The sequence below is a fragment of the Vipera ursinii genome (assembly GCF_947247035.1).
Source record: "Vipera ursinii genome assembly, chromosome: Z".
Taxonomy (NCBI): domain Eukaryota; kingdom Metazoa; phylum Chordata; class Lepidosauria; order Squamata; family Viperidae; genus Vipera; species Vipera ursinii.
Window position 1 is genome coordinate 3,650,727 of NC_139517.1, and position 19,034 is coordinate 3,669,760.

Here is a 19,034-nt window from a genome sequence, read left to right on the forward strand (position 1 = left end):
GCATGAAACTGCTCCCTGCCTCTCTGCCTGTCATTCTGGAATAAATATCTGGCCCAACAAAGAACAAAATATCTGGATTTTCGCAATGTGCCTCTGCTGACTCTGGACATTCCCGCCTGTGTTTCGACGGGAAGAATGACATACAAGATTATCCGGCAATCCTCGAAGTTGGCCAAGGATTTGGGGATCAGGAAACCTCCTTTGAGATTAAAATTATCTGGATTAGAACCTCCCTCTTTAGCCTTGTAGGGAGAAAGGGAGTTCGTTCGCTGTTCTGGAAGGATTATTACGTTTATTTGGAAATGCATCCAAATCCCTGGAGTTGCTTTTGCCCGTCCTCGTTGGAAATACGTGTCGGATTTCTGGGCGAATTGGAATTTTTTTGAACTGGATCGATGCCAGGCCTTTTCGGAATCGGGTGAAAGTTTGACTCAAAACCTCAATATTGGAACAAAGCAGAGGAGCGGAGAAAAATGGCAAAATATTAAAGATAGCTGCTGGTGAATCTTGCTTGTTCTCAGGAAAACAATAAAAGCTGCTTGCTGAATATTTTTGAAGGAATTTCTGAACTGGCTCTTTTTAATATATATATATTTATATATATATACATATATATATGGATTCAAGAGCAAAAGTTTGCGGGCAGATGTGATTCCACAAACTGTTGGTAATTTGGGCCTGTTCGTTGCCAAAAGGAAACTTCTGGATTCCATGACATTGCAAAATCTGGCTGTTCTCCTTATTCTGGTTTTTACAAGCTTTGGAAAGAAGTCCCGTATAAATGTTTCTGGGCTGCTTTTCCACTTTCTGCTCGCTGCACAGACCTGCGTTCCAGCTTGTTGTGTTTTGTCTTCCTTTGCTCAATCCTTTTGGCCTGGAAGCAATCCGAGTTACTCAAGTCGCTTTCCTGGGCTAATTTTACTGACCCAGAGATTTGGAAAACCTCAGAAAAACTGCTGGGGGAATAATCATAGGGAATTGCAAATTGCAACTGGCCGGACTTCTGAGGAAGAACCACGTTCACTACACAAAAAAAATATAGGAACTACTGATTTTATTTAGAGATTTTCCCCCCCCCCTACTTTGCATTGGAATATTCACCAGGAAACAGCTTGCCAAGGATTTTTTTGGAGAGTTATAGCTTCTATGTTTGTGGTTTGCTGGCCTCTTTAAGATGACGAAAAATCAATTTTAAATTTCTCAGGAATTTTTTTCTCTCTGTTGTTTGTTCTCCCTCTGGGCACAACGTACAGAGCAAAGGAGAAGAATGCTTCTAAAGGCTGGCTTTATTTTTTCAAGAGTCTTAATATATTAAGGTGTCATTCTGGTCCGCTGAGGCTGTTCAGGTCTTCTGATTCCTTTGTTTGATGTTGGAGGGCCAACATGTCTACAAGTGTAAGTAGGAGAGAAAGAAAAGAAAAAAGGAAAGAAAGAGAAAGAAAGAAAGAGAAAGAAAGAAAGAAAGAAAGAGAGAGAGAGAAAGAGAGAGAGAGAGAGAAAGAGAGAGAGAAAGAAAGAGAAAGAAAGAAAGAAAGAAAGAAAGAAAGAAAGAAAGAAAGAAAGAAAAAGAAAGAAAGAAAGAAAGATTGAGGGAGGGATAAAGTAAAAGGAAAGGAGGAAAGAATGAGAAGGAAGGAAAGAAAAAGAAGCAAGAGAAAGGAAGGGAGGGACAAAAAGAAAGGAAAAGGAAGGAAGAGAACAAATGAATGAATCAAGGAAGAAAGGGAGAGAGAGAAAGGGGAGAGTATGAAAAAGAAGGAAGGAAGGAAGATTGAAAGAAAGGGGAAGCAAGGGAGAGAGAAAAAGAATGAATCAAGCAAAGAAGGGAAAGAGGAAAGAGCAAAAGAGGGAGGGATAAACTAAAAAACGAAAGGAAGGAAGGAGGAAAGAATGAATGAGTCAAGGAAGGAAGGGGGGAAAAGGAAAGAGGAGAAAGAAAAGGGAGTGACAAAAAGAAAGGAAAAGAAAAAATGAATGAATTAAGGAAGGAAAAGAGAAAAAGAAAGGAGAGGGAGGGAGGGAAAGAAAAAGATTTGAAGAAAACAAGGGAGAGAAAGAAGGGAAGGGAGGGAAAGAAAGATTAAAAGAAGGAAAAAGAAAGGGAGAGAAAGAAAAGAAAAAAAAGATGAAAACCTACCCTGAGCAGAGTTTGTAGTAAAACAGGATTGAGAACAATTTTGACCTTAGTGAAAAGATTTGCATTCCAAGGTTATTTGGGCCTCCTCATTATCTGGAAACGGATAAGTGGTGGGGAAGGCTTTGATGTAGTGTTGACTTTGCTTGACAAAGAGGGGTGCAGAAAAAGCTATTTGGGGGGGGGGAGACGGACACAACGCTCTCCTGAATACTTTTGCAAATCAAAATACTTTTAATTCCACCACCACCACCCCCAAAAAAAACCCCAGGCCTTCCTTTGCAGCTAGGGTTCTACGTTCTACCTGAGTGGTTTTGCGTGAGGTGAAAGTTTTTTAGCTTCAGATTTTCTTGGAAAGCACTTTTTGTGTGTTTTGGCTAACCACAAGGTAGTCCTTGACTGACGACAATTTGTTTAGAGACCGCGCAGAGTTACAACGGCACGGGGGGAAAAAAGCGACTTTATGAGCGTTTTCCTCCACTTGTGACCGTTGCGGCGTATCTCCCATGGTCACGGGATCAAAATTTAGACACTTGGCAACTGGCATGTACTTAGGACGGTTGCAGCGTCCCGGGGTCACGCTATCCCCTTTTGCGACCTTTTGACAAGCACAAGTCAATGGGGGGATGCCGGATTCACTTCACAACTGCGTGATTAACAACGGCAGCGTTTCCCTGAACGAACTGTGGCAAGAAAAGTCGCAAAAGGGGGCCAAACACGCTTAACAAATGTCTCGCTTAGCGGCAGAAATGTCGGGTTCTGTTGTGGTCGTAAGCCGAGGACTACCTGTCAAGGGAAATCGAGTGGCTTATGGTTTCCGAGTCCCTTGTCACAATTAAGAGCGGGCTCCCCTGGCCAATCTGAAAAAATATGGCAGCTTTTCTGAGGTGAAAAGTTAGGCCTCGTTTCGATTATCCGTTGATGAGGAAATATTTCCCATAACTAATGTAAAATTTTGGCTCCCTGAAATTCATCAACTTCGGCTTTCTGGGCTGTGTCTTAAACTCCCCCCAAATGACATAATTTCTGGCTAAATTTTATCTGTCAACACCCAGGCGGGTGATTTTGCTTTTCTCCGCCAAGTTATCATCAGCAGTTTTTCCCCCATCACCTCATCAAAAAAGATTATTGCTCAAGATGTATATTATATTTTAGCCTGATTATTGTAGCGTTTGCAGGATGCTCGGATGGCTAAACAAAGGCTGGGGGGGGGAAATTGGGAAATATTGCTAGTCCTCGACTTACAACAATTCATTTAGTGACCGTTTGAAGTTACAACGGCGCTCAAAAAACAACATGACTTTTTTTTCACACTTAGCGACCGTTGCAGCAACCCCAGAATCACATGGTAAAAATTCAAGACAGTTCCCAAGTGACTCGTATTTACGACGGTTGCAGTGTCCCAAGGGTCACGTGATCCCCTTTTGCAACTTTCTGACCAACAAAATCAAAGGGGGAAGCCGGTTTCACTTAACGACCGTGTGACTGACTTAACAACTGCTGTGATTCACTTAACGGCTGTGGCAAGAAAGGTCGTAAAGTGGGGCAGAGCTCACTTAACAACCCTGTTAATAACAGCTATAGTGGTTCTCTCAACAACTGTGGAAAGAAAGAGTGTAAAACGGGGCAGAATTCACTTAACAACGGTCTTGCTTAGCAACCGAAATTTTGGGCTCAATTGTGGTCGTAAGCTGAGGACTACCTCAACTTTGAGCTGAGCCATGGAGGTTTAGCAGGCAAGGAAGAGGATTGGGGTGGGATCTACCAGTGCTTTGAGCCAACAGGGTCTCTGTAAATGGAAAAGAAACTGGGTCGCCATTAAGTGTAACCAGGTTAGGCAATATGGCGGTCAGGCCTCATAGGGAAATACAGCTAGTGCTCGCCTTACAACCGTTCATTTAGTAACCATTCGAAATTACAGCAGCCATGAAAAAAGTGACTTACGATCCTTTTTCACACTTATGACCGTTGCAGCCTCCTCATGGTTATGTGGTCAAAATTCAGACGCCGGGCAACTGACTCATATTTATGACGGTGGCAGCGTCCCAGGATCATGTGATTCCCTTTTGCAACCTTCTAACACAATGGCGAAGCCGGATTCGCTTAACCGTGTTACTAACAATTGCAGTGATTCACTTAACAACTGTGGCAAGGGAGGTCATAAAACAGGGCCAAAGTCACTTAACAAACGTTTCACTTGGCAGATGCAGAAATTTGGGGCCCTCATAACGGCTTTCAAGCATCCAAACGTAAATCACGTGACCGTGGGGGAGGCTGCAACGAGTCGTAAGTGTGAAAAAGGACCCTAAGTCCCTTTTCTCAGTGCAGTTGTAACTTCGGACGGTCACTAAGCAAAATTTTGTAAGTCGAGGACTAGTTCTATTGCTGATTAGTCCGGGAAATGCTTAAAAACTGGGTTTGGGGTGAAAAACAAAAGTTTTGGTTGCAAAACTCGGCGACTGTTTATAAAAGGGGATGCCGAGCAATGCCAGAGCTTGTCCTGGTTCGTCCTGTTCCCAATTTCTGGGCAAACTTCCCAGCCGGAAGTCTTTTGCCTCGTCCTTGCTATTTTTCGAGGGAATTCAAGCATGGATGTGCTTGCATTTAAAAATGCAGCTTATCGGTGCAGCCTTAAGGTTCATCCCTAGTGGGTAGAGCCCATTCAGAATATCAAGGAAGGGGAGGTGGCTGGATTAAGGCCACCTTAATCAAAACTCCCCACCAGTGAAGAGCTAACATTCTCCCTGAGGCACTAGTTTTCTGTGTGCGGGGAGAGCAAATTTGCAGTTCTTTGGCCTCAGGCTCTCAATCAGATGTTTCCAAAACAGCTTCAGCTCCTGGGGAACAGGATGATGGGGTGGCTGCAGGATGCAGTTGGAGAAGGTAGAATAGCCGAGCACGATGGGAGTTGTAGTTGTAAGAAATGCCTATGTAACTTTTTATGTGATATAATAATCTTTCTCATACATACATACATATTTCTAAATGTCCCCATTAGGTGGAGATCTAGCACAGAAGCCCAGGACATTTTTAATATACAGATAGTCCTCGTTTAGCGACCAGAAAAACTTGATTGAAACGCGATTTTTGCAATCTCCGCTCAGCTTTCTTTTGCTTTACAGACCTGTAAAGACCTGCTCACAAAGTGCCTTTTTCATCACCGTCCTAACCGCAAACGGTCGCTAAACGAGGCAGTCGCTCAACCAGGACTGCTTGTTATAGAAGGGCAGATGCTCGTAAAGACAGCCATTAAATTTTACCGTTGTTGGTTCCCACCTCGTGTTGTAAAAAGGTCCTTTCAGCCTCTTGCTTGTGGGTAACCTAACCAGCCAGGTGGGCTAGGAATTCTGGGAATTGTAGTCTGGGTATTCTGGGAGCTGCAGTCTTAAGGTATTCTTAAGCCGAGCTTTGGAAAGTGTGACCTGAGCCTTGTGTATCCACCTTGTTTTTCATCCACAGGCGCAGTTGTGTCGCGCTCTGTACGACAACACGGCCGAGTGTCCGGACGAACTCTCGTTCCACAAGGGGGACCTCATGGTCCTTCTCCAGCCCGAAGGGACCGGCCTGGAGGGCTGGCACTTGTGTTCGTTGCATGGCCAACAAGGGATTGTGCCGGCCAACAGGGTGAAGGTCCTCCCCGAGTCGGGATCTCACCCAAACCACACCTCAGCAGAGGTCTACCAAGTGCCGAAGAAGGATGGTCTTCTGGGGGGAAAGATCTCAGATGGAGCCACGGAGGAGTGGAGAAGGAGAGAACAAAGGAAAGAAGAACAGGAGGTGAGGAGGACCTGAAAGTCCTCTCCTGCTTGTTTCTCTCCATGATGTCACCTTGGATGACACTGACTATCCCCAGAGACTCCTCTTCCACCTTCTCAAACTTCTACCCAAGACCCCAAAACTGGACTTCGACATCTCCCCTTCCCTCAGAGCAGAATTTAGCAGCCTGTCAACGTCCAGATACATCGAGATGTTCCCCACCCCCGTTTTAGCTGGGCGTGGATGATGGGAATTGGGCTCCGCCATCTTTTCAAGGCCCCAGGCTGGAGAAGAGTGCCTACTTGAACAGATCTTGAGGAGGAACCCTTTGATCATCTAAATCCCTAAACTGCTTACCCAAATCTTCCCTGATTTTTGAGGTCCACCTGGAGGGTAGGGGGTGGGTCACCCAACCCACCATAATGGAAGCTGGTTTGCCCCACCACCACACTCAACCGCGAACTCTCCATCCCTTTTTTTTAAAACCCAGGAATGTTGGGCGAACCTATCTCAGTTATGAGCTGCAGGGATCTGCTGCTTCTCTCCGAATCCTGATTCCTGGTTTCTCCTTGTCTTTGTCTTCCACCCCAGGTATATGAGATACCGCCACCCGCACGGCCCTGCCCTCTGCCCCCAGAGGGCATCTACAGGGTGCCACGGGGGACCAGAAGAGAAGAAGAATCTGGGGAGGTACTTTGAGAGAATAAGACAGATGAGAAGATGGCCTGTTTTCTTCCTGGACAGCCGTAGTTGGTTCCAGCCTTCTCCAACCTTGGCCTTTTCATGCCACAGTTGTTAAGTGGATCGTTGCAGTTGCTAAGTGAGTCGCACGGTTGTTAAGCGAATCCGGCTTTCCCACTGCTTGTTAGGAGGATGCAAAATGGGGATCGCGGGACACCCCCCCGGGTCACTGCAACCGTCATAAATATGAGTCAGTTGCCAAGCGTCCGAATGTTGATCTCGTGACCGCAGGGATGCTGCAACGGTCGTAAGTGTGAAAAACGATCCTAAGTCACTTTTTCCAGTGTCGTTGTGGCTTCAGACAGTCGCTAAATGAACTGTTGTAAGTCAAGAACTTGCCTGTATCAACCCAGATGGTATGACCAGCATCGTTATTATTCTATTCTGTTCTATTCCATTCCATATTTTTTATTCAATTCCATATTTTCTGTTCTGTTCTATTCTATTCCATATTTTCTATTCCATTCAATTCCATTCCTTATTTCTTTTCTATTCTGTTTTGTTCTGTTCTATTCCATGTTTTCTATTCCATTCAATTCCATTCCTTATTTCTATTCTACTCTATTCTATTCTATTCTATTCTATTCTATTATTATTATATTTTATATTTTATTTTATTATGGTTAATCTTCAATTTGATTCACAGTCTGGGACTGGTAAAAACTTAACAGTTCAAGTCTTAACCAAGGACCTAAGAGCTGTTAAGGTAGCGTCTGAGTATATAGGCAGTTCCGAGTAAGGGTGGTGGTGTGTGTGTGTGTGTGTTTTTCTTTTTTGCAAAGTCAGATTATTCAGGTTTAATAAGTTCAACAATTCCATATATCTCGGCAGCCCCTTTGGGAATTGCTCCAAGGGCTCCTATTGCTACAACCATTGATTTTGTTTATCTCCACGGTCGCTCAACGTCAATTTGCAAATCCCGATATTTTGTTATTTCTTTTCCTAGCTGTTTCTCTTCACTTCGTGCATCCCCTAGCATTGCAATAACAGCTTGGCAATAGTCACTTCAGGCGTGCCGTGGGCCGGATGTCTTGTCTGTTTGGATCCGAAAGTCTCCCAGGATCTTGACTTGCTCATTTTTAAGACTTTTGTCAATTCAGTTCCCAGTAATTTTTGCTGCATTATTTTATTTCTTTATTTTACTTCTTCTTCTTCTTCTTCTTCTTCTTCTTCTTCTTATTATTATTATTATTATTATTATTATTATTATTATTATTATTATTATCTCAGCTGGGTTGGAAGCAGAATAGAATTGAAGACGTTTCTTGGATGAGAAGCAAAAGTTTTGCAGTTGCCCCATTTTTATTAGCTTATCAAAATATATCTGACCTCTGCGCAAGTCGCCATCGGATGGGGTGCCCGGTGGCGGCTGGACAAAGCCTCCAGGCTGGGGGGGAGGAAAAAAAGGAAGGACAAGCGGCCGCGCCTGTTGGATTAAATTTTACGCCTGTCCTGGCGCGGAGAGTAATTGTATCTGAGCCCTTTGTAAAGGGGACAGCTGCGTGCAAGGGGGCCCTGTTTCCTTCCCCCAGCCAAGCCAACATTCGCCTTAGATGGAGAAAAACCTGGGTGAGAAGGACAGGTGAGAATGCAAAAGGAGCAGCTGGTGAGGTTTAAAAAGCAAGGCTAGGCTGTAATTTTGGGGAGCGTCCCCTGGTGTCTTTTCAATGCCGGAAGGCCGTCTGGATCTCCAGATTAGGCCAGAAGTCAAGTCTGGTCAAACAAACCAAGATGGTCATCGGTCAGAGAGGCTGCAACAGATCCGTCAGCAAGCAACACAGATAGCCTTCGACTTAGTTAACAACCATTCGTTTGGCGAACAGCACTGAAAAAATTGAGTTTTTAACACTCATGGCTGTTTGCAGCATCCCCATGGTCGGGGGATTAAAATTCGGACGCTTGGAAACTGGCATGTACTTAAGACGGTTGCGGCATGTACTTAAGACGGGGTTACGTGATTCCCCTTTTGCGACTTTCCGACAAGCAAAGCCAGATTCCCTTAACAAACCAGGTTGCTGTCTTAACACCTGCCCTGATTCCCTTAACAACTGTGGCAAGAAAGGTTGGAAGATGGAACAAAATTCACACAATAGCTGTCTTGCTGAAGGCCAGAAAGCTTGGGCTCCATTGCGGTCGTGAGCTGAGGCGTTGAAAGACTCTGTCCCAAAGGCCTCAGAGCCAGCCATGGGGATTCTGGGAGTTGAAGTCGACCCATCTTCAGGGGGGCCAGGATTGGAAAACACTGTCCTAAAGGCCTCAGAGCCAGCCATGGGGATTCTGGGAGTTGAAGTCCACACACCTTCCAAAGCCCTAGTTTGACAAACACTGCATTGTCTTGATGTATAATGTAAGCTGTGGTTTGTTTTAACCATGGCACATGGACTAAACCAGGGGTAGGCAACCTCGGCTCTTTTATTATTATTTTTATTAAAAGAGTTTTACAAAAACAAAATTTTACAATATATCCCCAAATCCCTCCCGCCCACTTCCCCCCCCCACTTCCCAGAGCTAAATACAGGATTATAGTTACAATAATCATATTCTAAATAAAAATTATGCATAATATACAATTAACCAAATTCATAATGTGCTTTAACTCCCCTTTAACATAACTACAAACAAAGTACCAATAACAGTATCCCACTAAAATCTACTCATAAGCTAAATGGAACTTTTTAGTCCCATATTTGTTCTGAATATAATTTATCCATCTCCTCCAAACTGAAATATATCTTTCCTGTGAATGATCTTTCAAGTAAGCAGACATCTTAGACATTTCTGCAAGATTCGAAACTTCTTCTATAGTGGGCAAACTATCCTTCTTCCAATATTGTCCCACCAGTCAGCTATGCTGACTCAGGAATTCTGGGAGTTGAAGTCCATGAGTCATAAAAGAGCCGAGGTTGCCTACCCCTGGACTAAACCACTAAACCTACATCAAGCTAAGCCATAAACTGCAGTTTACAATCACACTGACTGTGTTTATCATCTGTGCTGAGCTCTCCGCTCCTGATCAAGCCACGTTGGGTGGTTCAAACGCACCGAGATGTAAACTGTGGTTAATAACTGGATTCACCCCCCGCCAAACTAGTTTATGGCTTAGCTTGACGCCCGACCCCCCCCCCCCCCAAACATGCTTTAATTTGGGAACTCTTCTTCTTTATCCTTTTTTCTCCGCTCACAGGTTTATGATGTGCCCTCATCTTTGCTCCGGGACGGGGTTTTGGACACGTACGATTCTCCCGCCCCACGGGTCAAAAAAGTCGCTCGGGTGGCCCCCCAACCCAGCGCCCCTCCAAATGCGGACGAGGCCTACGACGTGCCCCTCGCCTTCAAAAAGGAGGAAGAGAAGGACGAAGGAAGTTGCGAAGGGCCACTGATCTACGCCATCCCGTCTAATTTACGCCGCGCTTCAGCCTTGCTTAACTTGTACGAGTCTCCCGAAGACATCCGGGCGGGAGGAAAGGAGGAAGAAGAGGAAGAGGAAGATGGGGCCATTTACGACGTTCCTCTGCTGACGCCCAGCACCCCACCTTTGGAAGGAACCCTCCAAGGACTCAGCCTAAGGGACCCGGGACCCCCTACTCGCCCCCGGCTGCCATCTGCGGAGAGCCTATCCCGCCGTCCGCTGCCCGCTCTTCCTAGCGAGGAGCGGCTTTCCGGAGAGCCTCCACCTCCATCGCCCAGCATCGTGCGGAAGGGCAGTATCCAGGACCGTCCGCTGCCTCCCCCTCCACCCCGGCTGGGGGGTCTCGGGGCAGGTGAGCAGGTGGACCAAGCCAGGGATGACGTCCACAACGAATACGAGGGGATCCGTCTGGCTGACGAGTACGATTATGTCCATTTGAAGGTAAGGATGGTTCAGCCTGATCTGGACGTCGGGACGTAATCTAGACGCCACGATGCTTTTGCAACGGTCCTCGACTTAACGACTGTAACTGAGCCGGGCAATTATGGTTGTAAAGTGGTTACTATAGGACCAAAACCGTTTTGCTTTTTGGGAGGGGGGGTTTCACTTTCTTTTTTACAGAGGTTGTTAAGCCAATGCAGCAGTCATTCAGTGAACCCAATGGCCGTTAAGTAAGGTCATCGATCACAGTAACCTGGCTTTTGCGGGACACCGTAATTGCCGGTTTGCAGCAAAGACATTGTGCTACTAGTCCTCAGCTTTCATTTCGTGCCCGTACAGTGACATTTAGTGACTTTTCATTTAGCGCCCGTCCAAAATTAAAAACACCACTGAAAAAAAATGACTTAGGAGCTTTTTTTTTCAACACTTACGACCTTTGCAGCATCCCCCCAGGGTCATATGATCAAAATTCAAGATGCTTGGAAACTGACTCATATTTATGACGGTTGCAGCGTCTGGGGGGTCACGGGATCCCCTTTCTGCAACCTTCCGACAAGCAGGATCAATGGGGGAAGCCAGATTCACTTAACAGCCCGGCTACTAACTTAATAGTTGCAGTGATACACTTAACGACCGCAGCAAGGAAGGTCCAACAACGGAGCAAAACTCACTTAACAACGTTCTCGCTTTGCAGCATGAACGTTGGTCACAACTGTGGTGATGGGTCCACCTATAAATTGTGACGGCAAATGGCCGTAAAGGCAGGTTGGTTGCCGAGCGTCCAAAATGCAGTCATGTGACCCTGGCAGCCATTGGAACTTCAAACGGTTGCTAAGTGTCACCGTCTTAAGCTGAGGACTCTCTGCAGTCTGGGCGCTGAAGCGTTTTGGCTTTTCGGTGTTAAGAGCAAGCGACCAACAACTGTCAGCCTATTGTAGGCTCCATCCCTTTGCCCACCAAAAAGGGCAGGGCTTCATGACATCGTGGCTGCCGCCATTTTGACTTTTTTGACCTCCCCTGCCTGAAGCCTTGGATAACCGGCGGCCCTTGCATGTTATAACTCCAGCAAAGCTACAAAAAACTGGGCTACTCGGAACATCTTACATTTTAAGGAGATACCTCAGGGGTCTTCAAACTTGGCCCTTTTATGACTTGTAGACTTCAACTCCCAGAATTCCTCAGCCAGCATGCCTGGCTGAGGAATTCTGGGAGTTGAAGCCCACAAGTCATAAACAGGCCAAGTTTGAAGACCCCTGAGATACCTGGTTGATCCCTAGGATGCTGGCAGCAACCTGTGTCGACCATAAGCGCCAGTCAATTTGAGCGTTCAGTTGACTGAGTTTCATGTTTTATGAATAAAAGTTTTAAATAATAATAACAACAACAACTGGACGGGACCTTGGAGGTCATCTAGTCCAACCCCCTGCTCAGGCAGGAAACCCTTTAACATTTCAGACAAATGGCTGTCCAGTCTCTTCTTAAAAACTTCCAGTGTTGCAGCATTCACCGCTTCTTGAGGCAGGTAGTTCCACTGGTTAATTGTTCTAACTGTCAGGAAATTTCTCCTCAGTTCTAGGTTGCTTCTCTCCTTGACTAGTTTCCATCCGTTGCTTCTTGTTACCAGACAGATCCCTTCGAAATTCATCTCATCTCTAGATCCACCTGCTTAAAAAAAAGGGGGGGGGGAGGAATTATGACTTAAACATGAGATTATTCCTTAAATTTGGCCTTGCGGTTCTTCTGTTGCCTGTGGTACAAATTAGAAAGACTTCACACTGGCTTTCAGTGTGATGTTTTTACAAAATGGGGTTTATTTTCCTCGCTTGCAAAGGCGCTCTCAGCCTTGCAATATTTCCATTCTTTTCCTCCCCAAACCAGAGGTGAACATTAACCCAAAATGACATTAATCTTAAGACGCGTCACAACGGCCAAGTGTAGCACAACGTGATTTGGGGGAAACTGCTTCGTCTCGAACCCGACAGCGGTTTAAATTTTTAAATTTAAAAAGCAGATTCCTCGAAACAAATGCCCGCCTTTTCTTTTGAGGTAAAATCCTTGGCGCTTTAATAGGCTTACCTCCCAGTGTATTGTGTGCGCCGGAATTACGGGCGGTCCTCAACTTACAACGGTCCGTTTAGTGACCGTTTGAAGTTACGACGTCACTGAAAATGGTGACGAATGGCCGTTTTTCACACTTAACGACTGTTGCAGCATCTCCCGTGGTCGCGAGATCAAGATTCAGATGCTCGGCAACTGACTCGTATTTATGACGGTTGCCGTGTCCCGGGGTCACGTGACTCCCTTTTGCGAACTTCGGACAAGCAACGTCAATGGGGAAGCCGGATTCACTTAACAACCGTGTGACTAAACCCCTGCAGTGATTCACTTACTGACTGTGGCAAAATGGAGGGAAAACCCACTTAACAACGGTCTTGCTTAGCAACAAAAAGGTTGGGCTCAGTTGTGGTCGTAAGTCAAGGACTGCCTGTATTTTACCGCGACCTCTCTCTTATTTATTCAAATACAGATACGTCCTCAACTTACAACAATTCATTTAGTGACCGTTTAAAGTTACAACAGCACTGAAAAAAGTGACTTAGGACCGCTTTTCACACTTATGATCGTTGCGGCTTCCCTGAGGTCACGTGATCAAAATTCAGCCACTTGGCAACTGACTCACATTTGTGATAATTGCAGTGTTTCCCCGGGGTCACGTGATCCCTTTTTACGACCTTCTGACACGGGGCTTCCAACCTGGCCTTTTTATGACTTGTGGACTTCAACTCCCAGAATTCCTCTGTCGGCCATTTTGATGAAACCGCAGGCTTGGATCCAGACCATGGGTCTTCAAACTTGGCCCTTTTATGACTTGTGGACTTCAACTCCCAGAATTCCTCAGTCGGCCATTTTGATGAAACCGCAGACTTGGATTCAGACCATGGGTCTTCAAACTTAGCCCTTTTATGACTTGTGGACTTCAACTCCCAGAATTCCTCAGCCAGCGTGACTGGCAGAGGAATTCTGGGAGTTGAAGTCCACAAGTCATAAAAGGGACATAGTTCCCTCGTGCTGGCGTAGGAATTCTGGGAGTTGAAGTTCACAAGTCATAAAAGGGCCCAGTTTGAAGACCCCTTCTTCTGACACAAGCAAAGTCAATGGAGGGAAGTCGGATTCACTAAACAATCGGGTTGCTAACTTAACCACTGCGGCGGTTCACTTAACGACCGCGACCAGGAAGTTCGTACAATGGGGCAAATCCCACCGTCTCAGTTCAGCCACGGAGGTTTTGTGTTGCGAACGTAAGTCAAGGCCTACCTGCGTTGTATCGAGCCCTCTCTTTATGCATTCAAATATTGCATTTTTACGACAAAATTCAGCCCGTTCTGAATCCCACCATCATTTAGATCAGGGTTCTTCAAACTCGGCCCTTTTATGACTCATGGACTTCAACTCCCAGAATTCCTCAGCCAGCATGCCTGGCTGAGGAATTCTGGGAGTTGAAGTCCACGAGTCATAAAAGGGTCGAGTTTGAAGACCCCTGATTTAGATGGATGGAGAGAAAGAGGCGGCAAGGGCGGGGGGGAAGCGAAAATGTTGTCGTCGAAACTACAAAGCAGTTTTGTTTGTTTTGTTGTAGCCAGCAGAAAATATTTGCAGGGCGAAATAGTTTACCTACCGAAACTTCATATTAGGGTTTAAGGCAGGGATCTCCATCCTTGGCAACTTTAAGACTTCTGGACTTCAACTCCCAGAATTCCTCAGCCAGCCAAGCTGGCTGAGGAATTCTGGGAATTGAAGTCCAACAAGTCTGAAAGTGGCCAAGGTCTGGGGACCTCCGGTTTAAGGGATTCGGTGGCCCGACAGGCCTCACCTTTCAAAATCCCAAATGCCAACCAATAAGAAACGGGCCTGTGTGTGTGTGTATAAACACACACACACACACACACACAAACTTTTGCTGAAATAACAGAGCCTGGACGGAGTTTGGGGGCTGCAAAGAAAAAAAAGGCATTTGGGAAAATGACTTGTCAAATAGGATGTGGGCTCAGATTTGCTGCGTTGAGCCTGGGAGGTGGGCTTGGTGGGAAAAAAAATGAAGGCTCAGTGGGAATGAGGGCCTGGGGGGGCATTGGGGGGTTCTGAATCACAAGCATCGCAGGGCTGGCGGGCGGGGGGGGGGGAGATCTTTCCTGGGCTGATCTGTGTTGTGATTGTTCACCGTTTTGAGTTTTTCAAGAGAAGCTTCTTAATGGCGTTGCGACCTTTGGTTTTGTGTCTTATTTATCCGGTGTTAAGACTCAGCAAAGAAACGCACTCTTGTTGTCGTCCTTTCTTTCCTTCCCGTCTTCCACACTTCTTCCTCTTCCCATCTTCCACCTTCCTTCCTTCCCTTCTCCTCTCGTCTCCTCTCTCCTTCTGTTCATCTTCCTTCCTTCCGTCCTTCTCCCCTCCCCTCCTCTCCTTCCTCTTCCTTCCTTTCTCATTCTTTTTTCCTTTTTTTTTGCTTCATCTCTCCTCTTCTTCCTTTCTCTCCGTCTTTTGTTCATCTCCTTCCTTCTCTCCTCCCCTCCCCTCCCCTTCACTCCCCTCCCTCTTCACTTTTCCTCTCCTCTCTTCTCCATTTCTATTCATCTTCCTTCCTTCCTTCCTTCCTTCCTTCCTTTCCTTCCTTCCTTCCTGTTACCCTTCTTTGCTTCTTCTCTTCTCTTCTCTCCTCTTTTCTCCTTTTTTCTTCTCCTCTCCTCTCCTTCTCCTATTCACCTTCCTTCCTTCCTTCCTTCCTTCCTTCCTGTTACCCTTCTTTGCTTCTTCTCTTCTCTTCTCTCCTCTTTTCTCCTTTTTTCTTCTCCTCTCCTCTCCTTCTCCTATTCACCTTCCTTCCTTCCTTCCTTCCTTCCTTCCTTCCTTTCCTTCCTTCCTTCCTGTTACCCTTCTTTGCTTCTTCTCTTCTCTTCTCTCCTCTTTTCTCCTTTTTTCTTCTCCTCTCCTCTCCTTCTCCTATTCACCTTCCTTCCTTCCTTCCTTCCTTCCTTCCTTCCTTCCTTCCTTCCTTCCTTCCTTCCTTTCCTTCCTTCCTTCCTGTTACCCTTCTTTGCTTCTTCTCTTCTCTTCTCTCCTCTTTTCTCCTTTTTTCTTCTCCTCTCCTCTCCTTCTCCTATTCACCTTCCTTCCTTCCTTCCTTCCTTCCTTCCCTTTCTTTGCTTCTCTTCTCCTCTCCTCTCCTTCTCCTATTCACCTTCCTTCCTTCCTTCCTTCCCTTTGCTTCTCTTCTCTTCTCTTCTCCTCTCCTCTCCTCCTCCTATTCACCCTTCCTTCCTTCCTTCCTTCCTTCCTTCCTTCCTTCCTTCCTTCCTTCCTTCCTTCCTTCCTTCCCTTTCTTCTCTTCTCCTCTCCTCTCCTCTCCTTCCTTCCCTTTCCTTTCCTTTCCTCTCCTTCTTCTCTCCTCAGGGCACTGATAAAATCCAGCCAAAAGCAACCACACCCGAAGCCAGCCCCACACTTTTGGTCCCGGAAGAGGCAACTCCCACCGAAGAAATGGTATCTCTACCTTTTACCTTTATAACCCCTTGTTCTCACCCTCTCCCACCCCGAATTTACGGCCCTGGGGCCAGGGATCCCTCCTGGGGGGCCCAGCCCTTAAGAAGCAGGACATTGGTTGGAAGCCGACCCTTGGCTCCCCCCCACCCCACCCCACCCCACCCCACCCCTGCCTCCCCTCCCAGCCGTTTTGCTGAAATGTAAGCCGGCTGGAATTTGGACCCGCTGATTGGAATCACCGTGCATCTGACCACAACAACTTGTGCAAACAGAGGGGTCCGGCGGGATTGGGTGGGGGAAAAAAAAGCCAAAAATGTCAACAGCCACGCTGCCACCCAAACTGACCCTTGGTTTGTGTGCTGTCATGTTTTTTTATGCCCTCTGCAAAAGCTACCGAGCTCCAATCACACTGTCCTGGCAGCCATCTTGACTCTTTTGACCCCCCACCTACCCCTTGGATCTCGCCGGATTTAAATATTCTTTGATTAAAATCCCCTGGGAAAAATTCAGCTGCCGGAGATGGGGGGGAGGTGCGAACGGCACAGGAAATGTCGATTTCCCAGTGGCGGGGAGTTCCTAAGATTGCCGTGTCCTCTCCTTGCCAGGCGCCGCCGTCCCCGGAGGACAGCCAGCTGCTGCAGTTCTACACGGGGCAGTGCCAGGCGCACTACCGTACCCTGCTCTCCGCCATCGAAGCTCTCTCGGCCAGCGCCGGAGCCCACCAGCCACCCCGGGTCTTCGTGCCGCACGGCAAGTTTGTCATCGTCACGGCGCACAAGCTGGTGTTCGTAGGCGACACCGTCTCCCGCCTGGCGTCTTCGGCTGCCGTGCGGGCCAGGGTGGGGGCCGCCAGCACCGCCCTCTGCCAAGCCTTGAAGGAAGCGGTCCTCTCGGTCAAGGGGGCCGCTTTGCGCTACCCGTCGCCGCCCGCCGCCCGCGAGATGCAGGGCTGCGTAGCCGAGTTGTCGCGCCAAGCTCTGGCCTTCACCACCTTGCTGGGCGCCCTGGCGCCCTCTTGATCCGGGACTCCGCAAAGCTGCCGCTCTACCCGGAGGTGGACGATGGGTCTGTCTCCTTCCTGCGGAGGGTGCCATCCCGGCTAGCAACGGTCCTGGAATCGGTACGGATGTTCAGCTCGTCCGTCCTTCCAAAAAACCGCGGGCCCGAAGGCGCCCCGTCGTATCTCGAGGACCTAAGCTCGGCCTCCTTCCTTCCTTGGTGCCCTACAATCTTCCTAGCCAAAGAACGCCCCCCCTCCCCCGACTTTGGCACTTCTACGCCGGCGTCTCTCGAACTCGGGACCCCCCTCCACTACCGGAGTTCCGGAAGGGAGACCCCATCATCCACGGGGATGAACGGATTGAGGTTGGGGGGGGGAAGAGGGGGGAGAGGAAACGGGGGACCTTGGCTGCTTTGTGGACGCTGCTGATGGTCTCCTTCTCTCTCGGGACACCCCCAGAGGCTTAACAGGAAGGGAGGAAGAAGAAAATGGCTGCCAAATGGGGGTGTCTCGTTGCCAGGCCCCCCCCCCTTTGCCCTCCCGATAAGCTGCAATAAAGGATATTGTGTCAAGGATTGGAAAGGCAAACCGTATAAAAAGTTATTAAATTAGAAGGGTTGTTTCTCAACCTTGATCCCTTTAAGAGGGTTGGACTTCAACTCCCAGAATTCCCCATGGCTGGCTGGGGAATTCTGGGAGTTGAAGTCCACCCCTCTTAAAGGGACCCAGCTTGAAAACACACTGAATTAGCAGAAACACCTTCAGAATATCAGTAAACGGGGACAAAGTCCTTTTTTTTTTCCTCTCAGGAAATATTCCCCAGACACACACTAGGTTTGATGATAATAAAATAGGTGGAAAAATAACGGCTGTGTGTTTAAAAAAATGATGTTTTTAAACTCCCGGTGGGTTCCTTCCTTCTCCATTCAGCTGCACAGACAGTCCTCGACTTATAACCGTTCATTTCGCGACTGTCCCAGAGCTACACTGGCGCTGTAAAAAGTGATTTACGACTGGACCATCACCGGCTCGCTGGGATCACATGATCAAAATTCAGGCATTCAACAACCGGCATGTATTTACCCGGCTGCGGCGTCCTGGGTTCAAGGGGAGGGGGAGCTGGATTCACTTAACGACCCACATGCTTCATTTGACGATTGCAGCGACCCACTTAACAACCGTGGCAAAAACGACCATAAAGTAGGGTGTGAGAAACCTAACAATCAGCCTATTTAGTGATGGCAATTCTTGGTCATAAATTGGGGATTACCCGTGCGTGGAGCATCGTTCTTGCAAGAGCTTTAATTATATTTGCAATTATCGGTATGTAGCTAGTCCTCAACCTAAAATCATTCATTCAGTGACCGTTCGAAGTTAGGACAGCGCTAAAAGAAGTGGCTTTTAGGGTCTCCTGCTTGAGCAGGGGGTTGGACTAGAAGACCTCCAAGGCCCCTTCCAGCTCTATTTTGATGAAAGAAGAAAGAAAAAGGAAGGAAATGAAAGGAGAGAGAAAAAGAAGAAAAGAAAAGAGAGAGAGAGAAGCAACTTGTAATCAGTGGAACAACTTGCCACCAGAAGTTGTGGGTGCTCCATCACTGCAGGTTTTTAAGAAGAGTGGGCAGCCATTTGAAACGGTAGAGTTGAATAGAATAGAATATATAAAATATGGAATAGAACAATAAAAATAGAATAGAATATAGAAAATATAGAATAGAATATAGAAAATATGGAATAGAATAGAACAATAAGAATAGAATATAGGAAATATGGAATAGAATAGAATAGAACAATAAGAATAGAATATAGAAAATATGGAATAGAGTAGAACAATAAGAATAGAATATAGAAAATATAGAATAGAACAATAAGAATAGAATATAGAAAATATGGAATAGAATATAGAAAATATGGAATAGAATAGAACAATAAGAATAGAATATAGAAAATATGGAATAGAATAGAACAATAAGAATAGAATAGAATAGAATATAGAAAATATAGAATAGAATATAGAA

General features: G+C 46.6%; 1 protein-coding gene and 1 long non-coding RNA gene across 2 annotated transcripts in view; one reads left to right on the forward strand and one right to left on the reverse strand.

Moving 5' to 3' along the window:
* The window catches only part of LOC310649446, a 313,283-nt gene extending 297,736 nt beyond the window's left edge, over nt 1-15,547 (reverse strand). The window contains exon 1 of the long non-coding RNA XR_014494233.1: nt 15,488-15,547. This is a non-coding gene — a long non-coding RNA (uncharacterized lncRNA). The remainder of the gene's footprint in view (nt 1-15,487) is intronic.
* EFS (embryonal Fyn-associated substrate) lies at nt 28-17,038 on the forward strand (the record flags this gene model as incomplete). The annotated part of the gene is made up of 6 exons (XM_083377709.1): nt 28-1,395; nt 5,594-5,911; nt 6,482-6,580; nt 9,816-10,481; nt 15,930-16,019; nt 16,625-17,038. Exons 1-6 carry the CDS (start codon nt 1,384-1,386, stop codon nt 17,036-17,038), a joined length of 1,599 nt encoding a protein of 532 aa, XP_083233835.1. The 5' UTR covers nt 28-1,383.
* Nucleotides 17,039-19,034: the final 1,996 nt, after the last annotated feature.